Source organism: Canis aureus, chromosome 1, assembly GCF_053574225.1.
Source record: "Canis aureus isolate CA01 chromosome 1, VMU_Caureus_v.1.0, whole genome shotgun sequence".
In the NCBI taxonomy this organism is placed as follows: Eukaryota; Metazoa; Chordata; class Mammalia; order Carnivora; family Canidae; genus Canis; species Canis aureus.
In genome coordinates, this window is record NC_135611.1 from 109591967 (window position 1) to 109619671 (window position 27705).

At 42.2% G+C, this 27705-nt stretch overlaps 1 protein-coding gene across 3 annotated transcripts in view; it reads right to left on the bottom strand.

The window, feature by feature from the left end:
• Positions 1–27705, bottom strand: part of ARHGAP35 (Rho GTPase activating protein 35) — a 129622-nt gene that overhangs the window by 39584 nt on the left and 62333 nt on the right. For all 3 annotated transcript variants that reach the window (XR_013352035.1, XM_077847535.1, XM_077847538.1), the window contains exon 3: positions 25678–25822. Coding sequence is in view for 2 of the 3 variants with exons in the window: in XM_077847535.1 (XP_077703661.1) it covers positions 25678–25822 (145 nt within the window). In the remaining variant the exon portion in view is untranslated. The remainder of the gene's footprint in view (positions 1–25677; positions 25823–27705) is intronic.

A 27705-nucleotide genomic window follows, 5' to 3' on the forward strand; every position in this document is an offset into this window, starting at 1 on the left:
TTTGACAAAACTAGAGACATGTGTGACCCCAAACCCCAATACAGGAGTAAGAACTGCCAAATGTTGTAAAGGTTAGATGAGGGTGTGGGAAAGTGATGAAAGAGAAAGCCTGTTGTTACAGATGTTGGACAAAGTGTGCAAGCCTATTTCTGAAAAGTAATCGCTTCATTCTAAGGGGGCAAAACCAGCAATCCATTGTTTCAACGAGTGGGAACTGGCTCAGGGATGGGGTGACTGAGGCAGATCCATCTGGCATGAAGACTCACGTAACACAAGTCAAACCTACAGGAAGCAGTCTATTAGGGAGGCAGGGCAACAGAGAGATGCCTGGGGCATCTGCCTGGGGCATCACAACCACTGATTCCAGATGTGGAGGGCATCGAGGGGGAGGAAGGCTAGTAGCAGAGTTCACATACAGAATATTTAAGGAAAACTCCAGCTAAGCCAGCCCTTCTCTCCAAAGATTTTTTTTTTTAACAAATTTCTACATAAGAAAGGAATCACCTCATTCAAAGATGAATGACAATCAAAAAAGGATCCAGCACATTGATGATACATGAACGGTACATTTAAAAATGGTCAAGACAGGGATCCCTGGGTGGTGCAGCGGTTTGGTGCCTGCCTTTGGCCCAGGGCACGATCCTGGAGACCTGGGATCAAATCCCACATCGGGCTCCCGGTGCATGGAGCCTGCTTCTCCCTCTGCCTGTGTCTCTGCGCCTCTCTCTCGCTCTCTGTGACTATCATAAATAAATAAAAATTTAAAAAAAAAATGGTCAAGACAGAAAATTTTATGTGTATTTTACCACAATTAAAAAAAAATAAAAAAGTACCCAAGATCTCCAGAAAGACTACCAGCAGAAAGAAGTTACTAGAAAAACTGCAAAGTGGGCAGCCTGGGTGGCTCAGCGGTTTAAGCAATGCCTTCACCCCGGGGCCTAATCCTGGAGTCCCAGGATCGAGTCCCACATCAGGCTCCCTGCATGGAGCCTGCTTCTCCCTCTGCCTGTGTCTCTGCCTCTCTCTCTCTCTGTCTCTCATGAATAAATAAATAAATCTTAAAAAAAAAGAAAGAAAGAAAAAAAAAGAAAAACTGCAAAGAATATAGATCACAAAATGTTGCCATATAGTAAATAAAAATATATTCCAATGAATTGTAAAGAAATGAAAAATGCAATCCCCTCTGTGAAAGTGTATAAACCAAAGCTACAAGTACTTAGAAAAGATATGACGCAACAAAAGTAGATAGAATATTTATAGGCAGAACTCAAAGAAGTAGAAGAGAAATATAAATATTTTTCCATGATAGAAATAAAAAACACAAGGAAAAGACATTGCTGAAAACCCAGTAAGGGACATACATACAGAAGTTAAGATGACTCAAACCCACAGATTAAAAGGGCTCACCGAGTTCCAGGAAAAAGTGATTTAGTTCAATTAGTAAGGTACGTCCTAATAAATTTAATGAACTTTAAAAAAAAAGGTGTTCAGGTAAAAAAGAGGCTTCCCTCAGATTTCCCCAATGCGTGGTTCACACTAGAAGACAGCAGCACTGTGCCTATGAAGTCATCAACAAAAGAAAGAATAACTCAATTATTTCAGATCCAATAAAACTGTCATTTGAATATAAAGACAAGAAATGTTTCTGACGATTCGAAAGGAAACAAAAATCTCCACAGAGTAACTGCATTTATGAAAACGGATGCAAAAACTTTTAGCAAATAGCATTCAGCAGCACATTAAAAATAATATGCCATGAATGACCAAATGATCTGCTTTTCCTCGTAACACCTCCAACACCAAACGTGTGTGGGTTTTTTCTCACAGGGACCAATTCTCTGGACACCAGCTGGTGTACAGTTCACTTCAATTCTGACACTAACTACTTAGTCAGTAGAGACTCCACTGGTTAAGGGGTCAGTCCCACAAGCCCGGCCTTTGTTTCAGGGGCCATCCACAGGTCTTGGGGCCCTCCTGTACTTATGACCGACAGCTCTAAATAAACCACAGCCCCTTCTGTAGTTTGATAATTTGCGCGAACAACTCTGAGAACTCAGGAACACCTTTTACTACTACTGGTTTATTATAAAGCCTACAACTCAGGAACTGCTGAAAGGAAGAGAAGCCAAGGTATATGGGAAGACGGATGGAGCTTCCTTACCTCTCTGAGGGCACCACCCTCCCAATATCTTAACCAGGAAGCTCTATGAATCCCAGCATTTAGAGATTTTTTTTCAGATGCTTCATTACATTGGTAATTCTGATTAAATCACCCACCCACTGGTGAGTGGACTCAGTCTCCAGTTACTTGTTCCTCGCCAGAGGGTGAGGATAGGGTTTTCCAGGTGACCAGCCTCCTTCTTCAAGCTATCTAGGGACCCCAGTGACTGGTCATCTCATTAACATACAAAAGACATTAATCACTCCCAAGTTCCAAAGGTTTTTGGATCTAAGTGACAGGAATCTGGGGACAGAGAACAAGCATCTATTTCCCATTATATCACAAGTATGATTCTAGGACTGCTGGGGTGGGTCAAAAGCAGAAATTAATTTAATATATTCCTTTAAAAATTTATTTATTTATTCACAAGAGACACAGAAGCACAGACACAGAGGGAGAGGCAGGCTCCTAGCGGGGAGCCCAATGTGGGACTCGATCCTGGGACTCGATCCTGGGACTCTGGGATCATGCCCTGAGCCGAAGGCAGACACCCAACCACTGAATCACCCAGGCGTCCCTAATATATTCCTAAATAGATCAAAGGAGAAAAATGGTAATGACTGCCATTTCTTAAGAGCTCAAAGGGCATTTAATATAATCTAACTCCACTCTTGATAAAAATAAAACCAAAGAATTAATAAAAAAGGATGGATGGGGGCACCTGGGTGGCTCTGTTGGTTGGGCATCTGCCTTTGGCTCTGTTCATGATCTCAAGGTCCTGGGCTCGGGCCTAGCTTTGGGCTCTCTGCTCAGCAGGTAGTCTGCTTCTCCTCCTCATTCTCCCTCTGTTCTCTCAAATAATAAATAAACAAACAAACAAATAAATAATCTTTTTAAAAAGGGTGGACGAGGGATCCCTGGGTGGCGCAGCGGTTTGGTACCTGCCTTTGGCCCAGGGCGCGATCCTGGAGACCCGGGATCGAATCCCACGTCGGGCTCCTGGTACATGGAGCCTGCTTCTCCCTCTGCCTATGTCTGCCTCTCTCTCTCTCTCTCTCTCTCTCTCTTTCTCTCTATCATAAATAAATAAAAATTAAAAAAAAAAGAAAAAAAAAGGGTGGACGAATAAATCCCTCAAAATGAGAAAAAAAAATATTTATTTATTGTAGGGGCTGCTTTAAGATAACCAACTTAAACAAATGGAAACCCAAGTAAGGCAAAAGGGCCCAGAGTGAGCCCCAAAGCCCCAGCTGAATATAAACAGGCCCATTAGGCGAAATATCCATAAGCCCCAGCTGACCAATGGGCTACTTAAACCTGGACACAGGTACCAACAAAGGAAAATTCTACATGTCCATATGTTCCCATACTTCCTCATCTCCCCCCTTTCACTACAACACTGCCCGCACCCCCGCCCTGTGGCAGACAGTCTCTTTTGTGGTGCATTCAATAAACTTCTATCTCCTTTGCTCTGTTGAAGAGAATTCTTTTTTTTTTTTTTTAATTTTTATTTATCCATGATAGTCACAGAGAGAGAAAGAGAGAGAGGCAGAGACATAGGCAGAGGGAGAAGCAGGCTCCATGCACTGGGAGCCCGACGTGGGATTCGATCCCGGGTCTCCAGGATCACACCCTGGGCCAAAGGCAGGCGCCAAACCGCTGCGCCACCCAGGGATCCCTGTTGAAGAGAATTCTTTCAACTACTTGCACCACTGCTGGCCCCCTGCCTGGTCGAGTCACCCCACATTTGGTGGCCCCCATTTGATCACAAGCTCTCACATTTATCTCATCCCAAAAATCAACAAGGAACAATGTAAGAATATCCACTATTACTAGTATTATTTAATATTGTCCTGAGGTACTTTTGGTCATTATAATTAGTCCAGTGGGAGGAAAAATAAGAGGAATAGAGGGAAAAGGAGGCAGAGGATAATTATTTACAGATGTTATAAATTATTTTCCTAAAAAACCCAAGAAGTTCTTTATCTTGATTGTAATTATCGTTAAATAACTATATACACTTGTCAAAACTCACTATGAGTCATACTCAAAATAAAGTGAGTTTTTTTTTTTTTTTTTAAAGATTTTATTTATTTATTCATGAGAGACACACAGAGAGAGGCAGAGACACAAGCAGAGGGATAGGCAGGCTATATGCAGGGAGCCCGATGCGGGATTTGATCCTGGGGTCCCAGGATCATGCCCTGAGCCAAAGGCAAATGCCCAAATGCTGAGCCACCCAGGCATCCCAAAATAGGTGAGTTTTATTGTATGTAAATTATATTTCAATAAAACAGGATCAATCATTTGAAATATTATTACAAGCAATAAAAAGCTCAGCAGAGAGTTTGGGTACAAAGTTAATATGCAAGATTCAAAACCTTCATCTATTAAAATACCCACTTATTAAGTTCCTTTTTAAAAATTTCTATTTATTTATGATAGTCAGAGAGAAAGAGGCAGAGACACAGGCAGAGGGAGAAGCAGGCTCCATGCACCGGGAGCCCGACGTGGGATTGGATCCCGGGTCTCCAGGATCGCGCCCTGGGCCAAAGGCAGGCGCCAAACCGCTGCGCCACCCAGGGATCCCTTAAGTTCCTTTTTAAACATGCATCAAAAAAGAAATGTGCAAGAACTATATGAAGAAAACTTAAAACTGAGAACACGAAAGACAACAGAACATAAAGTTATCAACAGTTAATGTACAGGGGCAACTGGGTGGCTCAGATGGTTAAGGGTCTGCCCTCAGCTCAGGTCATGATTCCATGGTCCTGGGATGGAGCTGTGCATTGTTGCTCTCTGCTCACCTGCCTCTCCCTCTTGCTGCTTCTCCCCCTGCTTGTGCTGACAAATAAATAAACAAAATCTTAAAAAAAACAAAACAAAACCAGTTAATGTATGATCTAATAAAATCCCAGTAGGATTACAAAAGGTTTATTTTTAAAACTAAATAAACAGGTTCTAAAGTTCATATGGAAAAATAAACAAAAGCAATAAAAGCCAAGAAAATCCCAAAGTGGCTTCCTATAAAACTACAGTAAATAAAATAATGTATTTCTGGCACATGGACTGGATAAGAACTAGCTAGTTAGATCAGTGAGATGAGCAGGTTCAGAAAGACACCCCCAATAAATTAAGAATTTGGTATATACTACAAGTATATTGAAAACTACAAGTGGTTTTCAAAATCAGTGGCAGGAAGAAAGATGATGCATGATGTAATCAACAATGCTGTCACAAATGAAATAACATTGCATCTTCCACGAAATAAATTTTAGGTAAAAATAATACCATAAAATATAGGAAAAAATGATGGCAGACTTTCAAAAATAATCCTTTGTGGAGTAACCCTTCCTAAATATATCAAAAGCCCAGAACCCAAAAGAAACAAGAGAAAATTCAGCTGTAAAACAAACATAGGAATAGATTCTGTAGGGAAGAAATATAAAGCTCAGCAAGGAACAGGGGCCACCTGTAACTTACATAAAGAAAGGGAATGTGCTAGTTTAGGGGGCCTGAGTTAGAAGACTAAGACAGAGACTTGTTTTTTCATTGCATACTGTCCTGCATTTCATACCAAACATATGATAAAAAAAATTAAAAGTGTACTTGCACGTATTCTAAAATCATCTTTTCTACTACTTTGGGGTTGATATTCTCACTTTTACAAAATAATTGTCGAATAGAGTGGGGTTTTTTCTCCTCCAAAGATTTTTATTTATTTATTCATGAGAGACACACAAAGAGAGAGAGGCAGAGACACAGGCAGAGGGAGAAGCAGGCTCCATCCAGGGCCTGATGTGGGACTCCATCCCAGGACTCCAGGATCACGCCCTGGGCAGAAGGCAGGCGCTAAACCACTGAGCCACCCAGGGATCCCACAGAGTGGGTTTTTGAAAAGTTTTTATTCATTTAAAAGATTTTATTTATTTCACAGAGAAAGAGAGAGTGTGTGTGCACACACAAGCAGGGGGAGCAGCAGAAAGAGAGGGAGAAGCAGGCTCTCCACTGAGCAGGGAGCCTGATACAAGGCTCAATCCCAGGACCTGATCATGACCTGAGCCAAAGGCAGACGCCCCACCACCTAATCCACCCAGGTACCCCTGAGTTTTTGTTTAAATTCTAGTTAGCTAACATACAGAATAATATTAGTTTCAGGTGATTTGTTTAATAAATAATTTACAAAATTTAATATCTTTGTCTGGCAGAATGGAGTATGCTTGGCAACCCTATATTACCCCCAAAATGCTGAGGGTGACTGTACTAGCTCACTAAATCAAAAAGTCTGGGAGCCACTGTAGTACAGGTAATGATTACATTGCCAACCTCTTAATAGGCAAGATATGCAAGAAATAAGACCAAAGCTGTGGTAAATCCAGCTTCTTACTTGGGAAAGCATGGCTGTCAATCACCTCTTATCTTCATGGCATCATTACAGGGTTTACCTCACAGGGCTGTTGTAACGATTAGATGAGCTATAGCACCTAGCACATACCTGTTCAAGAACAGATGAAGGCCTTACTCCTTCTAAAATTAGAGACCAACAGACCTCAAGACAAGAATAGCTACAAAGTTTTATAATTTATAAACATGTCCACAAGTCTCTATCTTTTTTTTTAAAGTAGCCCACACATACAGGGTTGGAACTCATGGCCCTGAGATCAACAGTCACATGTTCTACCTACTGAGCCAACCAGGTGCCCCTCCATATGTCTCTTTTGATCTTCAATATCACCCATCATGTAGCTTAGGTAAGGCAGACACTAGCTCTATTCTGCATTGAAGAATTAAGAGAGATGAAATGACTCTAGATCTCTCTTTTGCGTTTTCACAGTCTTTTGTACACAGACATATTCACCCATTCTCACTTCTTAACTCCTAAGGGCAGGGACTATGTCCTATTTACTGACTTCTGGAGTCCCGAAGATGCTCACTCATTGTCTTTTGAGTGAATGATAGATCAGAAGTGAAAGTGAGATGTTCTGATACCTGCATCTATTACCTTGCCACACAAATTTGAAGAAATGGAGAAAATCTATTTGGATGAACAAATCATCTAAGCCATACATTTAATAGTTTAAATCAGACTTAAAAAAAAAAAGATGAGGGACAGTACCATCTGAACAACAGTATTAAAAGGTCTGCTTTTAAGAACTAAAAATCTTTTGTAATTAGTGTGTTGAGAGTGATCCACAAGTACTATATTTGTTAAATGCGTAGAAATAGCTGGTCAAATCTAGAAGGCTATGTGAATATATTAAAATACTGTTTTTATCATCAACCCCATTTAAAAGACTAGGAAGCTGAGGCTTAGACAGGGTTGTTACTTGCTGCAAGTCACAGAGCTGATGAGGTGGCAGAACCAGGCCTGGCACTAAGCAGAATGGTTTCAGTGGGTTGTTCTTGACTGCTCTGCTGTTTATTCTCTTTCTTGTTAAATGATGGTTATAACTGGGTGGCAGCATTAAGGCTCATTTTTACTTTGTTCTTCAGATTGTTCAAGAACAAAAGTCTGACAGCAATACAGCAATTTCCATTTTGTAAAAAAGATAACCATTTTTTCAGATGGTTTAAGAGGTTCTCCCCTGTAATCTTGCTTGTATAATTTAAATGATACATATGTCCTTCCCTTCCAAGATCATGCAGAAGATAAAGCTTCCTTACCTAAAATGCAGGAAATGTGAAATAGAGATGTTCAGATTAGGAGGATATTGTTGACCTTAAATAAATGTTGCTAAGAAGGCTGCTGAAAGGCTAGCTGTGTGTGGGCAAGGGCTCTCCTCTGGGGCTCTATCTACCCTCCCGGCAAGGATGCAATGAAGTCACACTCACAAAGCTCAGGACTGGGCCTCTGAGATATTAATTATCCTCATCATTATTGTTGTTAAAAACTGCTACTACCACATTCTTGCCATCAGATGATGTGCTTCTCAGACATTACTATGTTTCCCAAACTAGGCTGACTTTTCTTATTTTTTTTTAAAGGCTTTATTTGAGAAAGAGAGCAGCAGTCCAATGCGGGGTTGGATCCTAGGACACTGGGATCATGACCTGATTGACGTTTCATTAATACCTTACTTAGGGCAGCCCTGGTGGCGCAGCAGTTTAGCGCTGCCTGCAGCCCAGGGCGTGATCCTGGAGACCCGGGATCGAATCCCTCATCGGGCTCCCTGCATGGAGTCTGCTTCTCCCTCTGCCTGTGTCTCTGCCTGTGTCTCTGCCTCTCTCTCTCTCTGAATAAATAAATAAATCTTAAAAAAAAAAAAAAAAAAAAAAACCTTACTTAATGTGGGCAGCTCTGGTGGCTCGGCGGTTTAGCGCCGCATTCAGCCCAGGGAGTGATCCTGGAGACCTAGGATCAAGTCCCACATCAGGCTCCCTGTGTGGAGCCTGCTTCTCCCTCTGCCTGTGTCTCTACCTCTCTCTGTGTCCCCCTCATGGATAAATAAAATCCTAAAAAACAAACAAATAAACAAAAAAACACAAAAAAACCCAAACCTTACTTAATGTGCCGTCTATGACCCTCCCCTAAAGCTGGTATTGGATGGAGAAGGGCAGCTGAGAATCAAGGGCTTCTTAGAATCAAGGGCTTTTATATTTAGTTCACTTCGGGCCAGGTATTTTCACCTTATTTTTTCCTCATCCTAGTCTTAAGGATATTAAAAACAACAACAACAAATACATAACCTACATTTTCAAGACTCAGAAAAATTTTGCATTTACCCAGATTTGGGGTCCTTTACACATTCTTTGGCTAGGAAATGAAATCCTCCATCCTAGACCAAGTTTCTACATAAACACTCTCTTGCTGCTATGGCCCAAATGCTGACTCCTGACAACCACAACAGAAGAAAGAGTTTTCTGTTGTGGCTTTTGAAACACAAAAAAGAACCAGATCACAAAACAGAAACACTGGTTGTAGTTGCAGTTATCAGAAGCTCGGGACTACGTACTAGAAAGGTCTTATTTCAACCAAATTGCAGCTTATGTGAAAAGATAAATTGTGTGAGTTTGTTTTTCTTCAAACTGCTGGGAGGCCACCAAATTCAAATAGCCAAAGGATTCCAGCCAGGAGTGAAAGAAGGCAAACAGGGGTGAAATCATAGGGCCTTTACACCATCTCTGTTTGAAAAAGTGGGATTCAATTGCCTGATACCCAAGTCAGCTTACATTTCAAACAAATAAACCACCTGAGAGCCAGGCCCTACACAAAAGAGCAAGCTTATCTTTTCAGACCAGGATTCTCAAGTGGCATTCTTCCATGTCTCCTTCTACCAGTCTTAGGCCTTCTGACTTTCTGTTGCCTCAATTCCCATTCTTACTGACCCAATTGCTTTCTTCTGGCCATGTGAACACAAAGATCCCTGACTGAGGTCATGGGGAGCCAGGCCCCACGGGATGCATAAATCAAGAAAGAACTGGCCCCCACCTCAAGGATCTTAAGAGTTCTGATGCCTCTATCAAACACCTAGCCATCGGTATGCATCTGCTCAGGCTGCCATGACAAAATACCATACAAAAAGTAGAGGGCTTAAACATCAGAAATAGGTTTTCTCACAGTTCTGAAGGCTGGGAAGTCCAAGATGATCAAGGTACTGGCCAATTCAGTTTCTGGGGAGAGCTCTTTTGTGTCTCTTCTTAGGACATGAATCGATTTGGATCAAGGGCCCCACCTTTATGGCCTTATTAACCCTAATACGAGGTAAAATGTGCTGTAAGAGAGGCATATCTAGAGTATGAAGGCTTTAGAAAGAGTGGGGATTTGCCAGGTGCAGGGGGTGGGGGGATGTGTGAAACTGGAAATTGTGAAGAGGAGGTAGGCAAGGCAAGCCAGGTTTGGTGGCTGACCCACCTGCTTACCGTTTCTTGCATTCTCCCAGTTCTGGGCTCTAACCCAGGCTTCCTCCGGCACCCCCTGCTCTGTTATACCCCTCTATGCTTCAGGTCTTAACTAAGGGTCTAGGTCAACCCATGCCAGCAATATGGGGGGACTGGTAACACATCCAGAGAAAGGAAGGGCAGAATGGAGGAAGATTCGCAGAAATGCAAGGAGATCAAGAGCATTCAAGTCCCTAAGGGTCAGGACTATTCTCTATACAGTGGCCAGAGTTATTTTATTGAGCAAAGGCCAAATACAGTCCCTCCACTTAAAACCCTCCAGTGACTCCTTACCTCTACTCAGTAAAAGCCAAGGCCCTTACCAGAAATGTTCCACTCTTAGGAATTTCACATTGGCTCTTCTGTCTGGAAGGTTCTTCCCTAGGTAATGGAATGGTTCCCTCCCTCATTTCCATCAGGCTGTCATCAAAAGCGACTCTCCCCCCAGCTCCCTATATCTAAAATTTTAACACTTACTCCAGACATTTCACATCCCACTTTCCTGCTCCATTTTTATCCTCTTGAGCACTAATCACCAAGATTCTTTATATATATTTTATTTATTACAGTCTGCCTCCCCTGTTAGATTAAAATGTCTGCTGCATGAGAACAAGGATTTTTTTTTTTTAAGATTTTATTTATTTATTCATAGAGATGCAGAGAGAGAGAGAGAGAGAGAGAGAGAGAGAGGCAGAGACACAGGGAAAGGGAGAAGCAGTCTCCATGCAGAGAGCCCGACGCGGGACTCGATCCCGGGACTCCAGGATCATGCCCTGGGCTGCAGGCGGTGCTAAACCGCTGCGCCACCGGGGCTGCCCGAGAACAAGGATTTTTATCTGTTTAGTCCAATACTGCATCCTTAGCAACTTGAATAGCTCATGACACATAGTATATAAGAGCTGAATGAATGAAATAAGGATAGCATCCTCACAATTCTAGGTACCCCAGGTCCCTGGAACTCTGGAACCAGGCAGAGAAATAAATACACAGGAGTACTACCTACCTAAAGAATGAGATAAAATGGAGGTAAGGAGAGCTCTGTGGGGAAAAAAAGATTCCCAAGTCTTTATCACAGGTCAAGTAAGCATGGAGAAGATCTAAAACAACAGGCTGCCTGTGAAGTGTGAACATGCAAACTAGGATTCAAAACCAGCCCATGAAATAATCAGAGGACAAGCAAGACAAGAAGTCAGCACTGACAATTTCACCACAAAAGAACAAGGGCTCCCCTTTGCCGAGTGTTTACTATGTACCAGGCCAAGCAGCTAATGTCATGATTCCATTCAATTCTCACAATCCTAATAAGGTAGGTATTACCATTAGCTGCATTTTACGCAGAAGGCACAGAACTCAAAGGCTGAGGCAGTTGAGCCAAGAGAAATAGCAGAGCTGAAATTTTAAAATGAGTGTGATGGGTTCCAAAGTCCATGCTTGAGCTGCTCTGCTCTCTGGCCCTCAGGATCTGAGAAGGGAGAGTGAGTCACTTGGGCTGTTCTCCCTGAAGGAGAAGAGAAGCCTGAACCAGACCTTGCTAGTGAAGGGCACAATGCCCAGTGGGCAGCAGGGGCTTGGAAAATGAGGACTCCTGCGAGGCTCGAGGTCCACCTAGAGTGGAAAGTGCACCTAGGTGCCCCTTGGACAGTATCTACAGTGGCATCAGAAGCAGCCGCAGCAAACGCTAATTATCCCTGATGACCCTGCCAAGTACTCTCATAAGATCTTTTCTTTTCTTTTCTTTTCTTTTCTTTTCTTTCTTTTCTTTTCTTTTCTTTCTTTCTTTCTTTCTTTCTTTCTTTCTTTCTTCTTTCTTTCTTTCTTTCTTTCTTTCTTTCTTTCTTTCTTTCTTTCTTTCTTTCTTTCTTTCTCTCTCTCTCTCTCTCTCTCTTTCTTTCTTTCTTTCTTTCCTCTCATAAGATCTTGAACATACTGAACCATCTCAATGATTCAAGGTACTACCATCCCCATTTTACCGTCAAGGAAACGGAGTCATGTCCAGGTTAAACATTTGTTCACAAGGAGCAGAGTGAGATATGAATCCAGGCACTTTGCTCTGGGTTCATCCTGTACAGATTTATCCAGTAGCAAGACAAATAGGGAAAGAAGGCTACCAAAACCTCCATGACATGTATGTGGCATGTGCGTGTGCATGTGTGTGAGTGCGTGTGGTCCTCCCATGCATGTAGCAGAAATCCTCAGTCGGCTTCTCTGTGGCCTGTCCCACAGTTACTAACAGTTGTGCTCTGTACTCACCCATCTCCACCTCCTGCCTTAATCTGCCCTGATGTGTTTGTTGCCAGGCTGTCTCCCAAAGGCCTCTGATCTAATGGCAAGCATTTCTCCCTAAAGATGACTACCCTCAATTAGTGGTGAAATTTAAATCTGCCACGCAGAAAGCACTCTGCTCATTTACCCAGGCAAATGAGCTAAATCAGGAGGAAGGTCACAGCTTTAAGTATCTGTCAAAGACCATTTTTATAGAGGGCTTCCATTTGCACAGAGGAGATGAGGGCCACCTCTGACCTGCGAATGATGCAGACAAGCTGAATTACAGCCACAGCCCTCAAGCCATGGCTACAGGGCCTGGTGCTCACCCTCAAGACACCCCTGCTTCTGAAGCTTCACCCTTCCTCCCCTCACCAACTGAGCCTCCCCGGGGCTGAACCTTTCATTTTAGAATCTCACTGGCAGGTATTAATAAGAACACCTACTTATCTGTGCTGCAAAATAGCCAAAATTTAATCAGAGAGCAATGGCTTACAATGGACAAGTAAAAACCATTGGGTTATAAAGATCTGTGCTAACCACAATCTCAACACCACAGACAGAACCCCAGCAAAGAAAATAGTTATATCACAAGGTATTGGAAGAATTCAAGATTCTTTCAGCCAGGCACACTTTGTAAACAGGAATGATCCAGCTGCTAAAAGAATATGTGAGGCTGTTTTGTGTACCCACACACCCCCTTACCAGAACCACTCCTTACTCCTTAAAAGACACAAAACAAAAACAAAAAACAAAAAACAAAAAAAAACAAAAAACAAAAAAAACAAAACAAAACAAAAACAACAAAAAAAAACAAAAAAAAACAAAAAACAAACAAACAAAAAAAGACACAAAACACAAAGCCATGAATATGTAGCAAAGAGAAACCCTTAATGCTTTAGCTCACAAGCTTCACATATTATCATCACTTCAGGGACTGATAGAGGTCTTTTAAATCATCATGTTCAACATGCTAAAATTAATTATTAAAAGCTGCTTCACTCTTGGGTATATACTTGAAGCACACGAGTACACACAAATGCACCCAAATTAATGTACAAGAATGTTCACAGCAGCACTATTTCCAATAGCCCCAAACTGGAAAGTACCCAAATGTCCATGCAGAGCAGAATGAATAAATAAATAGTGGATTATTCATGTGATGGAAGAGTATACAGCAATGAGAATGATCTCCAATCACATGGGTGAATTTATGAATTCAACCATGGGATGAATCTCACAGATATCACATTGAGAAAAGAAGCCAGGCACAAAACTGCACATGTGGTATGAGTTAACGCATAAAAACAAACAAAATTCTTCTTTTTTTTTTTTAAATAAAATTATTCTATAATGTTAGAAGCTAGAATAGTGATAATCCCTGGTGAAAAGTTTCTGGGGGAACTGCTCATCTTCATCTTTCCTAAACTGGTCACGCAGTTGTGTTCAGTTTGTGGTGGTTTACTGAGCTGTATTTTAATGATGGGAGTACTTTTCTTTAATGGATGCTATACTTCAAGGAGAAGTTTTATTTATTTATTTATTTATTTATTTATTTATTTATTTATTTATTTATTAATAAAGATTTATTTATTTATTCATAGACACAGAGAGAGAGAGGCAGAGACACAGACAGAGGGAGAAGCAGACTCCATGCAGGGAGCCCGACGTGGGCCTCGATTCCGGGTCTCCAGGATCACACCCCAGGCTGCGCCAAACCACTGCGCCACTGGGGCTGCACCAATGAGAAGTTTTAAAAACTGCCAATAGATGCTGTCCAATCTCATTCATTACTGTTTTGGGGGAGATGTCTTGTTTGGATTTCTGCAACCATGGCAAGTCAGTGACAGAAGCCACCAAAACAATGGTTAACATCGACTGAATGATTACTGTGTACCAGGCAAAATGTAAGAACATATCAAACGGAGTGCACTTAATTCTCAAATACTCTTTCTGAAGGAACTACTGTTTTTATTCCCAAGTAGAAGGAATAGAAAAATAAGGCTTAGCCAATTTAAGCTGAAGTTTATGTTATAAACACAGAAGTTGCATTAGGCTCTCAAACTGCTTTCTTTTTTTGTGATACAAACCTTTTTACTGAGTCTATGCCAATTGTCTTCTAAAAGCTATCACATTAAAAAAAAAAAAGAAAGCTATCACATTCTGGATTTGTCTAATTACTTCTTCATGTAAGATTCAGGTTAAATATTTTCAGCAAAGAGATACAAAGTTTAGTTGAACTACCAGCCGGGAAGCCAGGTCTTGTCACTTTGTTAAGGTGGTAACCCTCAGATCTCTTCAGTATAAAGGTATATTTCCTCTTGGTGATTAATGTGTTGGGTTGTATTTTGAGACTGTAAATATCAAGTTCCTTTAGGACTGTTCCCTAGTGATTTTTTTTTTCTTTTTAGTTTTTAAAAATTAACTACTGCCATATAATTTATATAGATATATATATAATTTATATGATAAACTCTATCCATTTAAAGTGTACAATTTGATAGTTTTGAATGTGTACATGAATAAAGTTATCACCAAAATCAAGATCTAGGGGGATCCCTGGGTGGCGCAGTGGTTTGGCGCCTGCCTTTGGCCCAGGGCGCGATCCTGGAGACCCGGGATCGAATCCCACGTCGGGCTCCCGGTGCATGGAGCCTGCTTCTCCCTCTGCCTGTGTCTCTGCCTCTCTCTCTCTCTCTCACTGTGTGCCTATCATAAATAAATAAAATTTAAAAAAAAAAAATCAAGATCTAGAATATTTCCGTCATCCCCAAGTTCTTCCCATGCCTCCTTGCAATCAGTTCTTGCCCCTCCTTGCACCCAGGCAACCACTAATCTGCTTGCTATTACTAAAGATTAGTTCGCATTTACAGAGCTTTATAAAAATGGAATCAGAATTGGTAGTCTTTTGTGTCTGGCTTGAATCACTGTCAACATATAATGCTTTTGAGATTCAACCATGCTGCTGTGTGTAGCTATAATTCTTCCTTTTGGCCCCTGAGTAGTATTCCAGTAGATGGATGGACCAGTTTGTTTATTCACCTTTTGATGGACACTGGGTGGTTTCCAGTTTGGCTCTCATGAACCAAGCTGCTAGAAAGAGCTGAATAGAAGTCTTTGTGTGAATATATTTTCCTTTCTCTTGGGCAAATACCTAAGAGCAGGATGGTAAATGTACATTTTAGCTTTTTTTTTTTTTTTTTTTTTTAAGATTCATTTATTTATGATAGACACACAGAGAGAGAGAGAGGCAGAGACAGGCTCCATGCCAGGAGCCTGTCGTGGGACTCGATCCCGGGACTCCAGGATTGCGCCCTGGGCCAAAGGCAGGCGTTAAACCATTGAGCCACCCAGGGATCCCCTTCCCCAGTGATTTTAAAATCCAATAATGTTTCTTGCCTGAATCAATTATGCATTTATGTGATTATGTCTATCTCTCCCACCCTTGGACATCATGGGGGACACTTTTAGTTTAACCCAGGTCCTAGCTTCATTAATATCGTCAGTAAAGGGGCACCTGGGTGGCTTAGTGGTTGACTGTCGTGATCCCAGGGATCAAGTCCTACATTGGGCTCCCTGCAGGGAGCCTACTTCTCCCTCTGCCTATGTCTCTGTCCCTCTGTGTCTCTCATGAATAAATATTTTTTTAAAATTATATATATGTCAGTATATATCTGTTGAATGAATTATGTGTACACACACACACACACACACACACACACACACACACACGTCAATAAATATCTGTTGAATAAGGGGAGCCCCAGTAGCTCAGCAGTTTAATGCCGCCTTCGGCCCAGGGTGTGATCCTGGAGACCTGGGATCGAGTCCCACGTCGGGCTCACTGCATGGGGCCTGTTTCTCCCTCTGTGTGTCTCTGCCTCTCTCTGTATCTCTCATGAATAAATAAATAAAATCTTAAAATACGTATATATATAGATACATCTATATATATCTATATCTATAGATATATATCTGTTGAATAAATGAAACCTGCAGATTTCTCCCTAACTCCAACAAAAAGTCAGTAAGCTAAAAATTTTTAGACCTACTAATAACTTATCAGGAAGTTTCTATCTTTCTATAACCACTTGGTGCCATATCCTGCATTCTCCCACTGAACCAGAGAGGTCAAGCTTGACCTGATCTCTGCTGCCCACGGAGAAGCAGTGCCCCCGAAAGCAAATAAAGAGGCCCCTCAGTGTAGGCACTGAAACCCCAAGGCTCTGCTGTGTGGCTCAATTCCAGGCCCTGTAGGAAAGGCAAATAAAGAGGCCCCTCAGTATAGGCACTGAAACCCCAAGGCTCTGCTCTATGGTTCAATTCCAGGCCTGTAGGAAAGGGGTTTGAAAATAAATATGTTGGGATCCCTGGGTGGCGCAGCGGTTTGGCGCCTGCCTTTGGCCCAGGGCGCGATCCGGGAGACCCTGGATCGAATCCCACGTCGGGCTCCCAGTGCATGGAGCCTGCTTCTCCCTCTGCCTGTGTCTCTGCCTCTCTCTCTGTGTGACTATCATAAATAAATAAAAAATTAAAAAAAAATAAATATGTTAATTAACTAGAATTTAAATAAAGATTCGAAAAAAAAAAAAAAAAAGATTTTCAGCTGCAATACTGGGCCCAGGTAGGTGTTACCTTGAAAGGCTAAGCCCTGGTCTGGTCACCAGGTAAGAGTCCTTCCAAGAGAGTAGTGGATTGTCAATGTCTCTCCAGCCAAGCTAACCTTATACTTTATTGATACCATAGGGTCGTCCTATGGTTGATAAAAGACACTGACCCCTCCCAATGGCCAGCTTCCTGCCACATTTGGGTTCTTGGAGCAACAAAACAATCTCTGGTGAAATGAGGTCACAAATGCCAAGTACCCAGTGCAACACCTGGATCAAGCAGGCACTCAATAACGCGTCAGTATTAGAAAATGGGGAGAATTAATGGGATAGCCGACCATCTTTGGCGTCATTATTTTAAACAGCTGCCAGGCTTCCTTGACTGCAGGGACTTTTTTGTTCCACTGAGACAAACTGAAATGAAGATGCACTAATGAAAGCATGGCCTACCAGTTATTTATATGGTATGGTCTGAATGTATTAGAATTCAAGATGTAGAACAGGGGCTTTCTGCCCACATGAAACTGCTTCTCCCTGGGACAATTTCTTTTCTCAGCCCACTGTGATACTTGCTAGAGTAGTAGTAAGCAAAGCAATTAAGAAAAGGACTATTAGATAGGAAATAATTTTTGCTACTGCCACCCTACCCCCTCCCACTGCCAAAACAAAAAGGTTAAAGATCACAGAAAGAAGGGGCAAGGAGGTCTAGTATCACACATTATTCAGAAAAATCATTCCTAAAGAATGATATTTTTAGTTCAGTGGCTGATAAGTGAGACCCCGGCCTGGTGAATACATCCAGCAGCGCCCAGATGAGCGCCTAGATGAGATGACCAAGTGAGGATATGGAACAGTTAGATCCCTCACGCCCTGCTGATGGGAATATGAAAAGGTAGACTCCCTTTGGAAAACTTTTTGGCAGTTTATTAAAAGACGAGGCATTCACCCTCCAGGATACGAGGCCTTCTGGGGTGGGGGACAGTGATGCTTGGAAGCTCCCTCAGGGGGTTTCTATACTGTAGGACATGGATGTTTCCCCCTTCCTATACTTTGGCTCTAAATTGGGCCAGAGACCTGGGATTTAAAACCTTACTTAGTGACTACAATGAGGTGTACAGAGAACATACTTAGCTTGAGAATTTCTTCTCAGGAGGACTGTGAGTAGGCTCTAAATTAAATACTACCCCCAACTCCAGCAAGATGAACTCTGGACAGGACTGAATATTTCTACTTCCTGTTGTGCACTGGAGAGTTCAGATCAGCTTGGCCAATGTTCTCTCTTCACTCAGGAATCACACTGCTGTAGCAGGGGAGTAGAGGCTCCAATCCCCCGACAATTTTCCACATAGAGGAAAAAAGAGGGGGAGTGTTAAGTGTTCTAGGCAGAAATATTACTGACTTCTAGCGGTGACCCCAGAGCAGCTGCAGAAGATCCATGCCCCTTTCCAGCCTGATCATGTAACTATAGCAGAAAGTGAAAAGCTGCGATCCTATTAGCACAGAGGTGGTCTCTGAGCCTGGGTTGGGTTCAAAGCATCTGCAAATCAACCCAAAAGCTATTCTACTTATTGACCACTTCTTAAACACATTCCAATTTTAGGAAATATGAAACGAGGATAAGTGAACTGGTCAGAAAGCTAGGGAAAAAAATGACAAGTGCAACGCAGAATGTTAGGAGAAGATTTAAGAATTTGGGAGAAGAGCTCCTGGAAACAGACAGCAGAGGAAGCAAATTTTGAGGAGAGAAGGCAGTGATCCTTTCCCTATGGTCTATGTCTAAGAGAAGCTGGCCTGGCAATTTACTCACAAACTAGGAGGAGGAAACAAGGCAGTCACAGGAACCTGCCACGGGCCACCTCTGGAATGTGGAGCTGCCTACAAACAAAGCTTCTCTCCATAAACTCCTCTAGACCTCACCTCCAACTCCTGCCACCCTCTTCTCAGGTCAAAGATTAAAATGCAGTTGGCCTGAAGATGGAATTAAAATAATAATGCCCAAGGTGTATACAGTGTTAAATTAAAAAATAAGCTGCAGAACAGTATGCAGATGATCTCCTGTTTTTAAGCATTTTGGGGGAGGGGGTAATATTAACAGAAAACATAATCCAACTATTAATGCAGATTACTGCCGGAGATTGGGACTGTAAAGGACTTTCACTTTCTGTGATATATCTGTATTTGTAATAATTTTTACTGCAAGCAAGCTTATTACTCTTGGAATCAGAAAAAACAGTAAGGTGACGGGATGGTTCAAGTTGTCGCAATGGTCATGCTACTGCTTCTCCAACACAAGGTCTCAGTTGGTAGGTTTTCAGCACTACAGCTGCCTGGGACACTGGCTGTGAAGTGGCAGGTGGGGAACAACCCAGTTCCTGAGGCACACAAGGACAGAGGCTGCTTTCTGGGTTTCTCACTGGATTTCTCTCCCACCACAGTAGGCAGGAGTGTGAGCTTCTAAGCACATTGTCTTTGAAGGTGATGATACAATATTTTATTTGCCAGGACAAGCCAAGTGCCAAAGTGTATGAGACAGATACAAAAACTATGGATTTTGGGGATCCCTGGGTGGCGCAGCGGTTTAGCGCCGGCCTTTGGCCCAGGGCACGATCCTGGAGACCCGGGATCGAGTCCCACGTCGGGCTCCCGGTGCATGGAGCCTGCTTCTCCCTCTGCCTATGTCTCTGCCTCTCTCTCTCTCTCTGTGTGACTATCATAAATAAAAAAACAAAAGAAAACAGAACAAAACAAAACTATGGATTTTGACTTTGAGACTTGGGGCAGACCTGGCAAACACAATTCATTTGGAGCGTCCTCTCCAATCAGCTAGACTGACTGCCTGAATGATCACATGGACACGACTCATAGGACGATTTCTACATTGAGCGAGCGAGCAAGCGGATAGAGAAGTCAGGTGGCAGCAGAGGCTCTCCTCAAGTGCAAGTTCAGTAAAAGTTAGACCTGGGAGAACACCTAATCTGTAATTCATTCAATCATTCAACAAAATCTCATTAGTCTCAGACCTCTGCTTGGATAGAAGTCACACTATGAGGTAGCCATGGGTGGTGTCAGAAGGGGGCTGAGGATGATAGAGAGGTACAGACAGCATGCCACAGAAGGGGACCATTCTACAGGACAATTGTCTAGACTTTTCAAATAAAGTCATCATTCAAAACAGAACAAAACAAAGGCAGAAAGAACTGTTCTGGATTGAAAGAGACAAAGGAGGCAATAGTCAAATGTGCTGTGTATACTGCTTGGATCTTAGAACAAAATCTTGGCTATGAGAGATAAGTCAACTGAGTAAATTTAAACATGCAACATATGTAAAATACTACTGAATTAATGCTATTATTCTTTTTTTTTATTTTTATTTTTTTTAAGTTTTTTTTTTTTTTTTTTTTATTTATTTATTTATGATAGTCACAGAGAGAGAGAGAGAGAGAGGCAGAGACATAGGCAGAGGGAGAAGCAGGCTCCATGCACCGGGAGCCTGACGTGGGATTCGATCCCGGGTCTCCAGGATCGCGCCCTGGGCCAAAGGCAGGCGCCAAACCGCTGCGCCACCCAGGGATCCCAATGCTATTATTCTTAAAAGTGATAATGTTATTGCAGTTACGGAAGAGAAACTCCTAAAGCTTAGGGATATATGCTGAGATTTTTAGGAGTGAACTGATGTGGCATCTGTGGCTTATTCTCAAATGGTTTAATAACAATAAAAATTACGGTAAGAAAGGGCAAAAGTGGCAAAATGTTAACACCTGGTGAATTCTGGCTGATCATCATACCACTCTTCTAACTCTTTAATGGGTTTTACTGTATTTAATTTAGAAGCTGGGGAGAAGGGGATCCCTGGGTAGCTCAACGGTTTAGCGCCTGCCTTTGGCCCAGGGCGTGATCCTAGAGTCCCAGGATCGGGTCCCACATCCGGCTCCTGCATGGAGCCTGCTTCTCCCTTTGCCTGTGTCTCTGCCTGTCTCTCTGTCTCTCATGAATAAATAAATAAAATCTTTTTTTTTTTTTTTTTTAAAGGAAGCTGGGGAGAAAAGTCAAGTCATGGATATTTACATTTAATGTAGAGTCTAATGGGTAGCAGAAAGAACCAAATGTATGACTGCTGAAGCTAAAGCCACAACCAGCACACAATGAACCTAAGACATGTGCCACACTCAGCACCTTGGTGCAAGTCCCCTGGAATCTGGGTGGCAGCCAGTGCAGGCAGGTCCTATCACCACTCTCAGTTTATGGATGAGGAAAAAAAACGATTCTAAACCTGGTCTAACTGCAGATCTGAGGCTCTGTATCACTATTCCAAAATGCCTGTCCTAGCTAATCTTCTTCTTTAAGTACATCAGGAGAAAATGCTACATGAGCCCCCAAACAGGGGAATGGTTAAATAATCTGTGATCCAGCTATTTCCTGGAACATTATGCAGCAATTAAATGTCCTATTCTTTGAGGCAGAGCCCTCTGCTTGCTAGGTGGGATTCTGCACGATTCATGAATACTTAATAAAACCAGTTAGATCTTCAAATTAAAAAAAAAAAGTCCTATTTTCACAAGTATTTAATGACAGGGAGCATACTCATGTAACAATTTCTGGTTAAAAAAGCAGTGATTCTCAGGGCACCTGGGTGCTCAGTCAGTCGAGCATCAGACTTCAGCTCAGGTCATGATCCTGGGGTCCTGGGATGGAGCCCCATGTCTGGCTCCCTGATCAGTGAGGAATCTGCTTCTCTCTCTGCCCCTCCCCCAGCTCATATGTGCCTGCGTGTTCTGTGTCTCAAAAAAACAAAAACAAAACAGTAATTCTCAAAAAATAGTCCTCCAATCCACCTCTTGGTTACTGAATTCTTTTTCTGTAGGAAAACAGGAGTAGGTAAGCTGGTAAACTCAGGGGTCTTTTGCCTCATCTAAGTTATACTAAAAATCTTTCGAGAACTATCATACTGCATACTCTGAATTATGTAAAAGTAAAAACCAACACACATATGCAGAGAATAAGGCTATAAGGAAATACAGCAGACCATTAATAGTGGTATTCACTAAGAGGAAGATCAATGAATCTTTAAATTTGTTTTCATAGTTTTTGTCACCTCTATAATGAACATGCCTAAATCTTATGAGGAAGAAAAATATTATTTTAGGGAAAAGAGTACAGAATGCCCCCCGACACACGCTAAATTCATAGATACAAGGTTTAATGTTTTTCCTGAAATTCTACAAAAGTACAAACTAATGCCAACAAGTATATAAGCAAAATTTAAAAGGAGGAAGGAAGGAGGGTTGGAGGGAAGGAGAGAGAGAAGCAAGTAAGCAATGGAATTAAGGTATTCCAGGATGAAGACCACTCATTTAATCAACAAGTAATATATATTGTGTGCCACACTCAGGAGACCAAGAACCAAGAATCCTGTTCCCAGCAAGTTGAAATGTGCCTGAGAACCACCAGGGAGGTTGCATTCAAAGGGCTACTGGGGGTGGGGGAGTCTTGAAGAACAAGGACAAGTTCCAAAAGCAAGGAAGAATGTGGGATACATTTCACACCACACGAAGGGTGCATGAAAAGCAGAGAAATACAAAGAAGTTCTGCTTGTATTCTTGTAAAACAATTTAAAAGTTAATGCTTGTTGTAGTATAAAACAGAAAATGGGGAAAGAGAAAAAGAACGAAGGGAGAGAGGACAGAGGCAGGAAAGCAGGCAGACAGCCATAATGATACTGCATATGGGAGGAGGCAAGACTGTGGGCCATAGTTGGTAGGCAATGAGGCAGTAAGAGGAGGTTTACAACAGAGGAACTATCATGTAATCAGGAAAGACTGTGGACTGGGGATCCCTGGGCTCAGCGGTTTAGCACCTGCCTTTGGCCCAGGGCGCAATCCTGGAGTCCCGGGATCGAGTCCCACGTCGGGCTCCCGGCATGGAGCCTGCTTCTCTCTCTGCCTGTGTCTCTGCCTCTCTCTCTCTCGGTCTACCATGAATAAATAAATAAAATCTTTAAAAAAAAAAAAAAAAAAGGATAAGACTCTGGAGGGTGATGGTGGGGAAGTGGAAATGAGATGGGAGGGGAGAGACAAGAGATGACAAAGTAGAAGTGACAGACTTAGGAACTGACTGGAGATGACCCTGAAGCTCCAAGCTTTTTGGTGACAGGGCAGACAGTGGTCCAGTCTCACAGAGCTTTAAGGAAAGCAGCAGGTTGGTAGTAGCTGGTGGTAAAGCCTTATACCCCAAAGAATTCACAAGTAGAAGGGCAAGGAGAGTTTTGATTTTGTTAGTGGAGATTAAAAAGTGCATCACAGTCCAAGTGTGACAGAAGCAAGGTGGGTGGGGTAGGTCAAGACCACTGACGTGCTCAGCTAGAGGGCATGTGGGTAACATCTGGGCACCTCAGGCTACCCTAGGTGAGCCACTTGAGGAGACCATTCATACAAGGGTCCCCTGAAAAGAGAAAGCTCTCCCTGACAAGAGAAAATCAACTAATAAATGCTGAAGGAATCAAGGAGTAAAACTACGGGGAAAGAGTAGCTTTGCAGTGGCAAAGCCTAGTACACACCACCACCTTAACAGAAGGATCAAAGTGAACACTGCCAGTGATGGGCCAAACTGACATCATGTGCCACATGGTGTGATGCACTGAGGACACAGCATCACTTGCCTTCTGTCTCTGCCCAAGGTGCAAATATGAACCTAATCATGAGGAAACCTCCAACCAACCAACCAAAAACACCAAAACTGAGGAGGGACCTCCTACAAAATAGCTGATCTGTATTCTTTAAAATTATCAAGGCTGTGGGGCACCTGGGTGGCTCAATCAGTTAAGTGTCTGTCTTAGGCTCAGATCATGATCCCAGGGTCCTATGATAGAGCCCCATGTTGGGCTTCCTGCTCAGAGGGGAATCTTTTTTTCTCTCTCTCTCTCTCTCTCTCTCTCTACTGCACCCTCTGCTTGTGCTTGCTCTCTCTGTCAAATAAATAAAATCTTTAAAAAACAAAAGACCATCAAGGCCATGAAAAACAGATCAACTAAACTGTTCTAGATTAAAAGAGACTAGAGACTTGACCAAAAAAAAAATCTATCATGTGGTCCAGGGTTAGCTCCTAGACCAAAACAATTTTTGTTTTCCTATAAAGGACATTACTGGGACAACTGATGAAATAAAAACATCCACAGATTAGGTAGGTCAGTGTTTAACATCTTAATTTTCATAACTGCTCAGTAGTATGTAAGGGAATATTTTTAGAAAATACCCACTGAAAATAAAAAATAAAGAAAATACCCACCGAAGTAGTTAGAAGTAAAGGTGCATCAGATCTGCAAACTTTCAAACATTTCAGAAAAAAGATACACACACACACACACACACACAAAGAAAGAATGGTATGGGAAAACTGGTAAAATACTGGCATTTAAGGAACCTGGAACTTTTTGTAACTTTCAATTTGCTTAAACTTACAATTTTTGTACCTTTCCAATAAATCTAAAATAATGTCAAAACAAAAAGTCCAGGAAAAAGTGTCCTTCCCCTTTGTGAGATAACACAAACTGTCTCTCTGGAGTGCTAGGTCATTAAGTAGAGGCTTCAGTCACCTGAATTGAATCTTTGTGCAGATTTTCTCCTTGCCCAAGGGAGGTGCCAGAAAGAAACGGATATAAAACCAGTGTCAAAGAGATGGACATTGAGAAAAGGCTTTGGGGACAGAATGGACTAAACAAAGCTACAGATCTGTTATGATTGCGCAAAGTGCTTACTGTGATTCAACCCTGGTGTGTTGCAGAGAAAACCCTGGAAATAACTACAAAGTCTTTAGCAGGCTTCAACTTGAAACCTATTTTCCCTGATTTGGCACATCTTAAGTAAATATTAACACTGTCACGCAGCTTAATAGGATGCTATTGAAATTATCAGTAGAGCCTGGTAGGCTGTGCACACCACACAATACTTAATATCATCACAGATAACACCGGAATCGAAAGAACACAGAGGAAGGCTCTAATCCTTACCTTGGTTTTAAATTAGTTTAAGCCTATATTCTTGAGCTCAACTGTTAATGCTCAAGAACTGACAATCATATGCCTCCTATACTACCTTCTCCTCAAACTCATCAGCTTTTGTTGAGAGAGCTCATGCTCTTTATCTCAAACAAATAAAATCTTAAAAAAAAAAATATGGAAAATATTAAGACTGCTGGTCTTTGTGACAACATCAAGTTGACAGTGGAGTTGAAATATGGCTGCCTGACCAGAAAATATCCAAGGATCCTCACTGGTTTTTTAACCTCAGGAAAAAAATTGTCAATAATGAATCTCAGGTACCTGCTCAATGGCCAAGGGCTTAACAGTCACAACCACTCCTTCATTGCATTAAGCCAAACTACACTACCGTTTGTGTCCAGTACAGTATGGCAGACACAATGATAATAGGACCCTTCCCCTGCCCTCAAGCAGCTGACAAGGACACAAACAGACTGCACATCATGACAGGGGTCTGAGGGAGCACGGAGGAGGTACCTAACACCAGCCACAGCTGCAATCCTGGGAACAGGATGCTCCATACACTGTAAGGTCTAATAGATCCCATATGACAGCCTCAAAACTACGCACAGATGGAGGATCCTAAGTCTGACAGCTGTCCAGATTGCTCAGCTCCTTCTCAGAAAGCATCTCACATTTAAGAAGAAATGATCCTAGAGTCTCCAGATGACTCAGCCTGCTGGAAGATAACCCATATATAGTGAAAGTGGTCGTTCACTCTGAGGTAGCACTCTTACCTGTGGCTTCAATGTACTCAATACATCTCTCAATAAAAACAGGGATGGGCTTCTCTGGAGTCACGACAGTTGTCAAAGGCACCCCAAAATAGTTACTCTCCCAGGTTGCCTTTGTGATGGATGGCCGGGGTTTGGGCTTTGGTTTCTGCACAGGAAAGAGAAAAGAAAGCACACAAAAAAAGTAAGTATCAACATGCAACTCAAACATCAGTAAGGCTTCCAGAAGGGAACTCACGGTGGTGTGGAAACTGCTGGAAAGACTCCAAGCAGGATAGAGACCCACTTGTTCATCTCACTAATTTTTTATTTTCTAACCTCCAAATATCACACAACATGCCAGCAAGCTGACACACAGTCACACCTCGAGTGTGAGACTACACTACCAAAACAAAGGTGTTTATAAGAAGCAGGCTGTGTGTAATTAATAACAATGAGATGACTATCCACATCCTTTATCGGGGTGCCCTGGAGTAAACAGGAAGTTTTCCAAATATCCCATAAGGATAATGAATGTTATATACTCAAAGATGGCTAAAATCTTTAAAAAGAGAAAAGACAGAATTGGGGATCCCTGGGTGGCGCAGCGGTTTGGCGCCTGCCTTTGGCCCAGGGCGTGATCCTGGAGACCCGGGATCGAGTCCCACATCAGGCTCCCGGTGCATGGAGCCTGCTTCTCCCTCTGCCTGTGTCTCTACCTCTCTCTCCCTCTCTCTGTGTGACTATCATAAATAAATAAAAATTAAAAAAAAAAAAAAAAAGATAGAATTGAGAATGAGTAATTTCCTCCTTTCCAGAAAAGAAACAGAGTATACATTCTGCTAGGGCTGAAAGCTCCAAGTGAGAATTTCCTTCACTGTATTGGCCTGGGGTTAATCCTCCAGTGGCTTCAGAATTGGGAAAGGGTAAAACAAACTAATCAAATGGGACAAAAAAGATAATACTTTCTCTTTCCCAGCAGTCTCCTTCATCAGTAGGAGCAGCAGCAGCAGAGTAACAACTAGTTGAGGGCTCTTGCTAGGTACCAAGCAAGTCCCAAATATTATTTCTTTTAAACCTCATGACATTCCACTTTACCAAGGAAAAATGTCCCATGTGCCTCAATGACACAACTAGTAAGTGACAGTGCTGGGATTCAAACCCAGGAGAGTTTGTCTCCAAAACTCACCTCATAAATGCTACTGAGATACTCTGCTCCAAAATTATTCAATCCTTTTGATGTTCACACGAAGAAAAAATGCTCTAAACAAATGGTACATTTCCTAAAAGCCACAAAAATACACCTGAAATCGTGGCCTTTTGGTAAAATAGCTACTCAGGATGAGGGTAACCAAAGAGAATCAAGGTAAATGGACTCAGGGGTAGCTCCAGCATTTCAGTTTCATTTCCAAGTTAACGAGACCAAATTAACAGGGCAGATTTATTACAAATGTACCAATCTATATACTTAAAGGTATTTAGGGATGGGGCACCTGGGTGGCTCAGTCAGTTTGGCAACGACTCTTGGTTTTGGCTTGGGTTGTGATCTTGGGGTTGTGGGATCGAGCCCCATCAGCAGGTTTTGCGTTCAGAGGGGAGGTCTGCTTCCCTTCTCCTTCTGCTCCTCCCCTCTCCCCTGCTGGCACCCACGCACTCTCTCAAATAAATAATTTTTAAAACGCATTTAAGGGATCTTTGCATAAAATCCACTAAAGGGGATAACTAACTAGCTAGATCAGGGTCAACCATTCTCCTTTCCTTATCCTGCCCATCCTCATTCCTTCTGGTACCTCTACTTATATGGGAACAAATCACTTCCTGTTTAGTCTGAGATTTTTTGAGGACTTCCTGTGCAAACAAGTGGCAAAAAAAAGAACAGCTGAGAATAAAATGTACACCAAAGAAGGAATGAGCCCATCTGGGCTACTGGCAGATATTACCTGTAATGATCACCCAAAGGCACAGACAATCCAATTTTAATAGAGCCTGCTAACTGATTTAGTCAGAAAGACTCTAATGCAATGTGAATTGATCTTGGGGTCCCAGAGAACC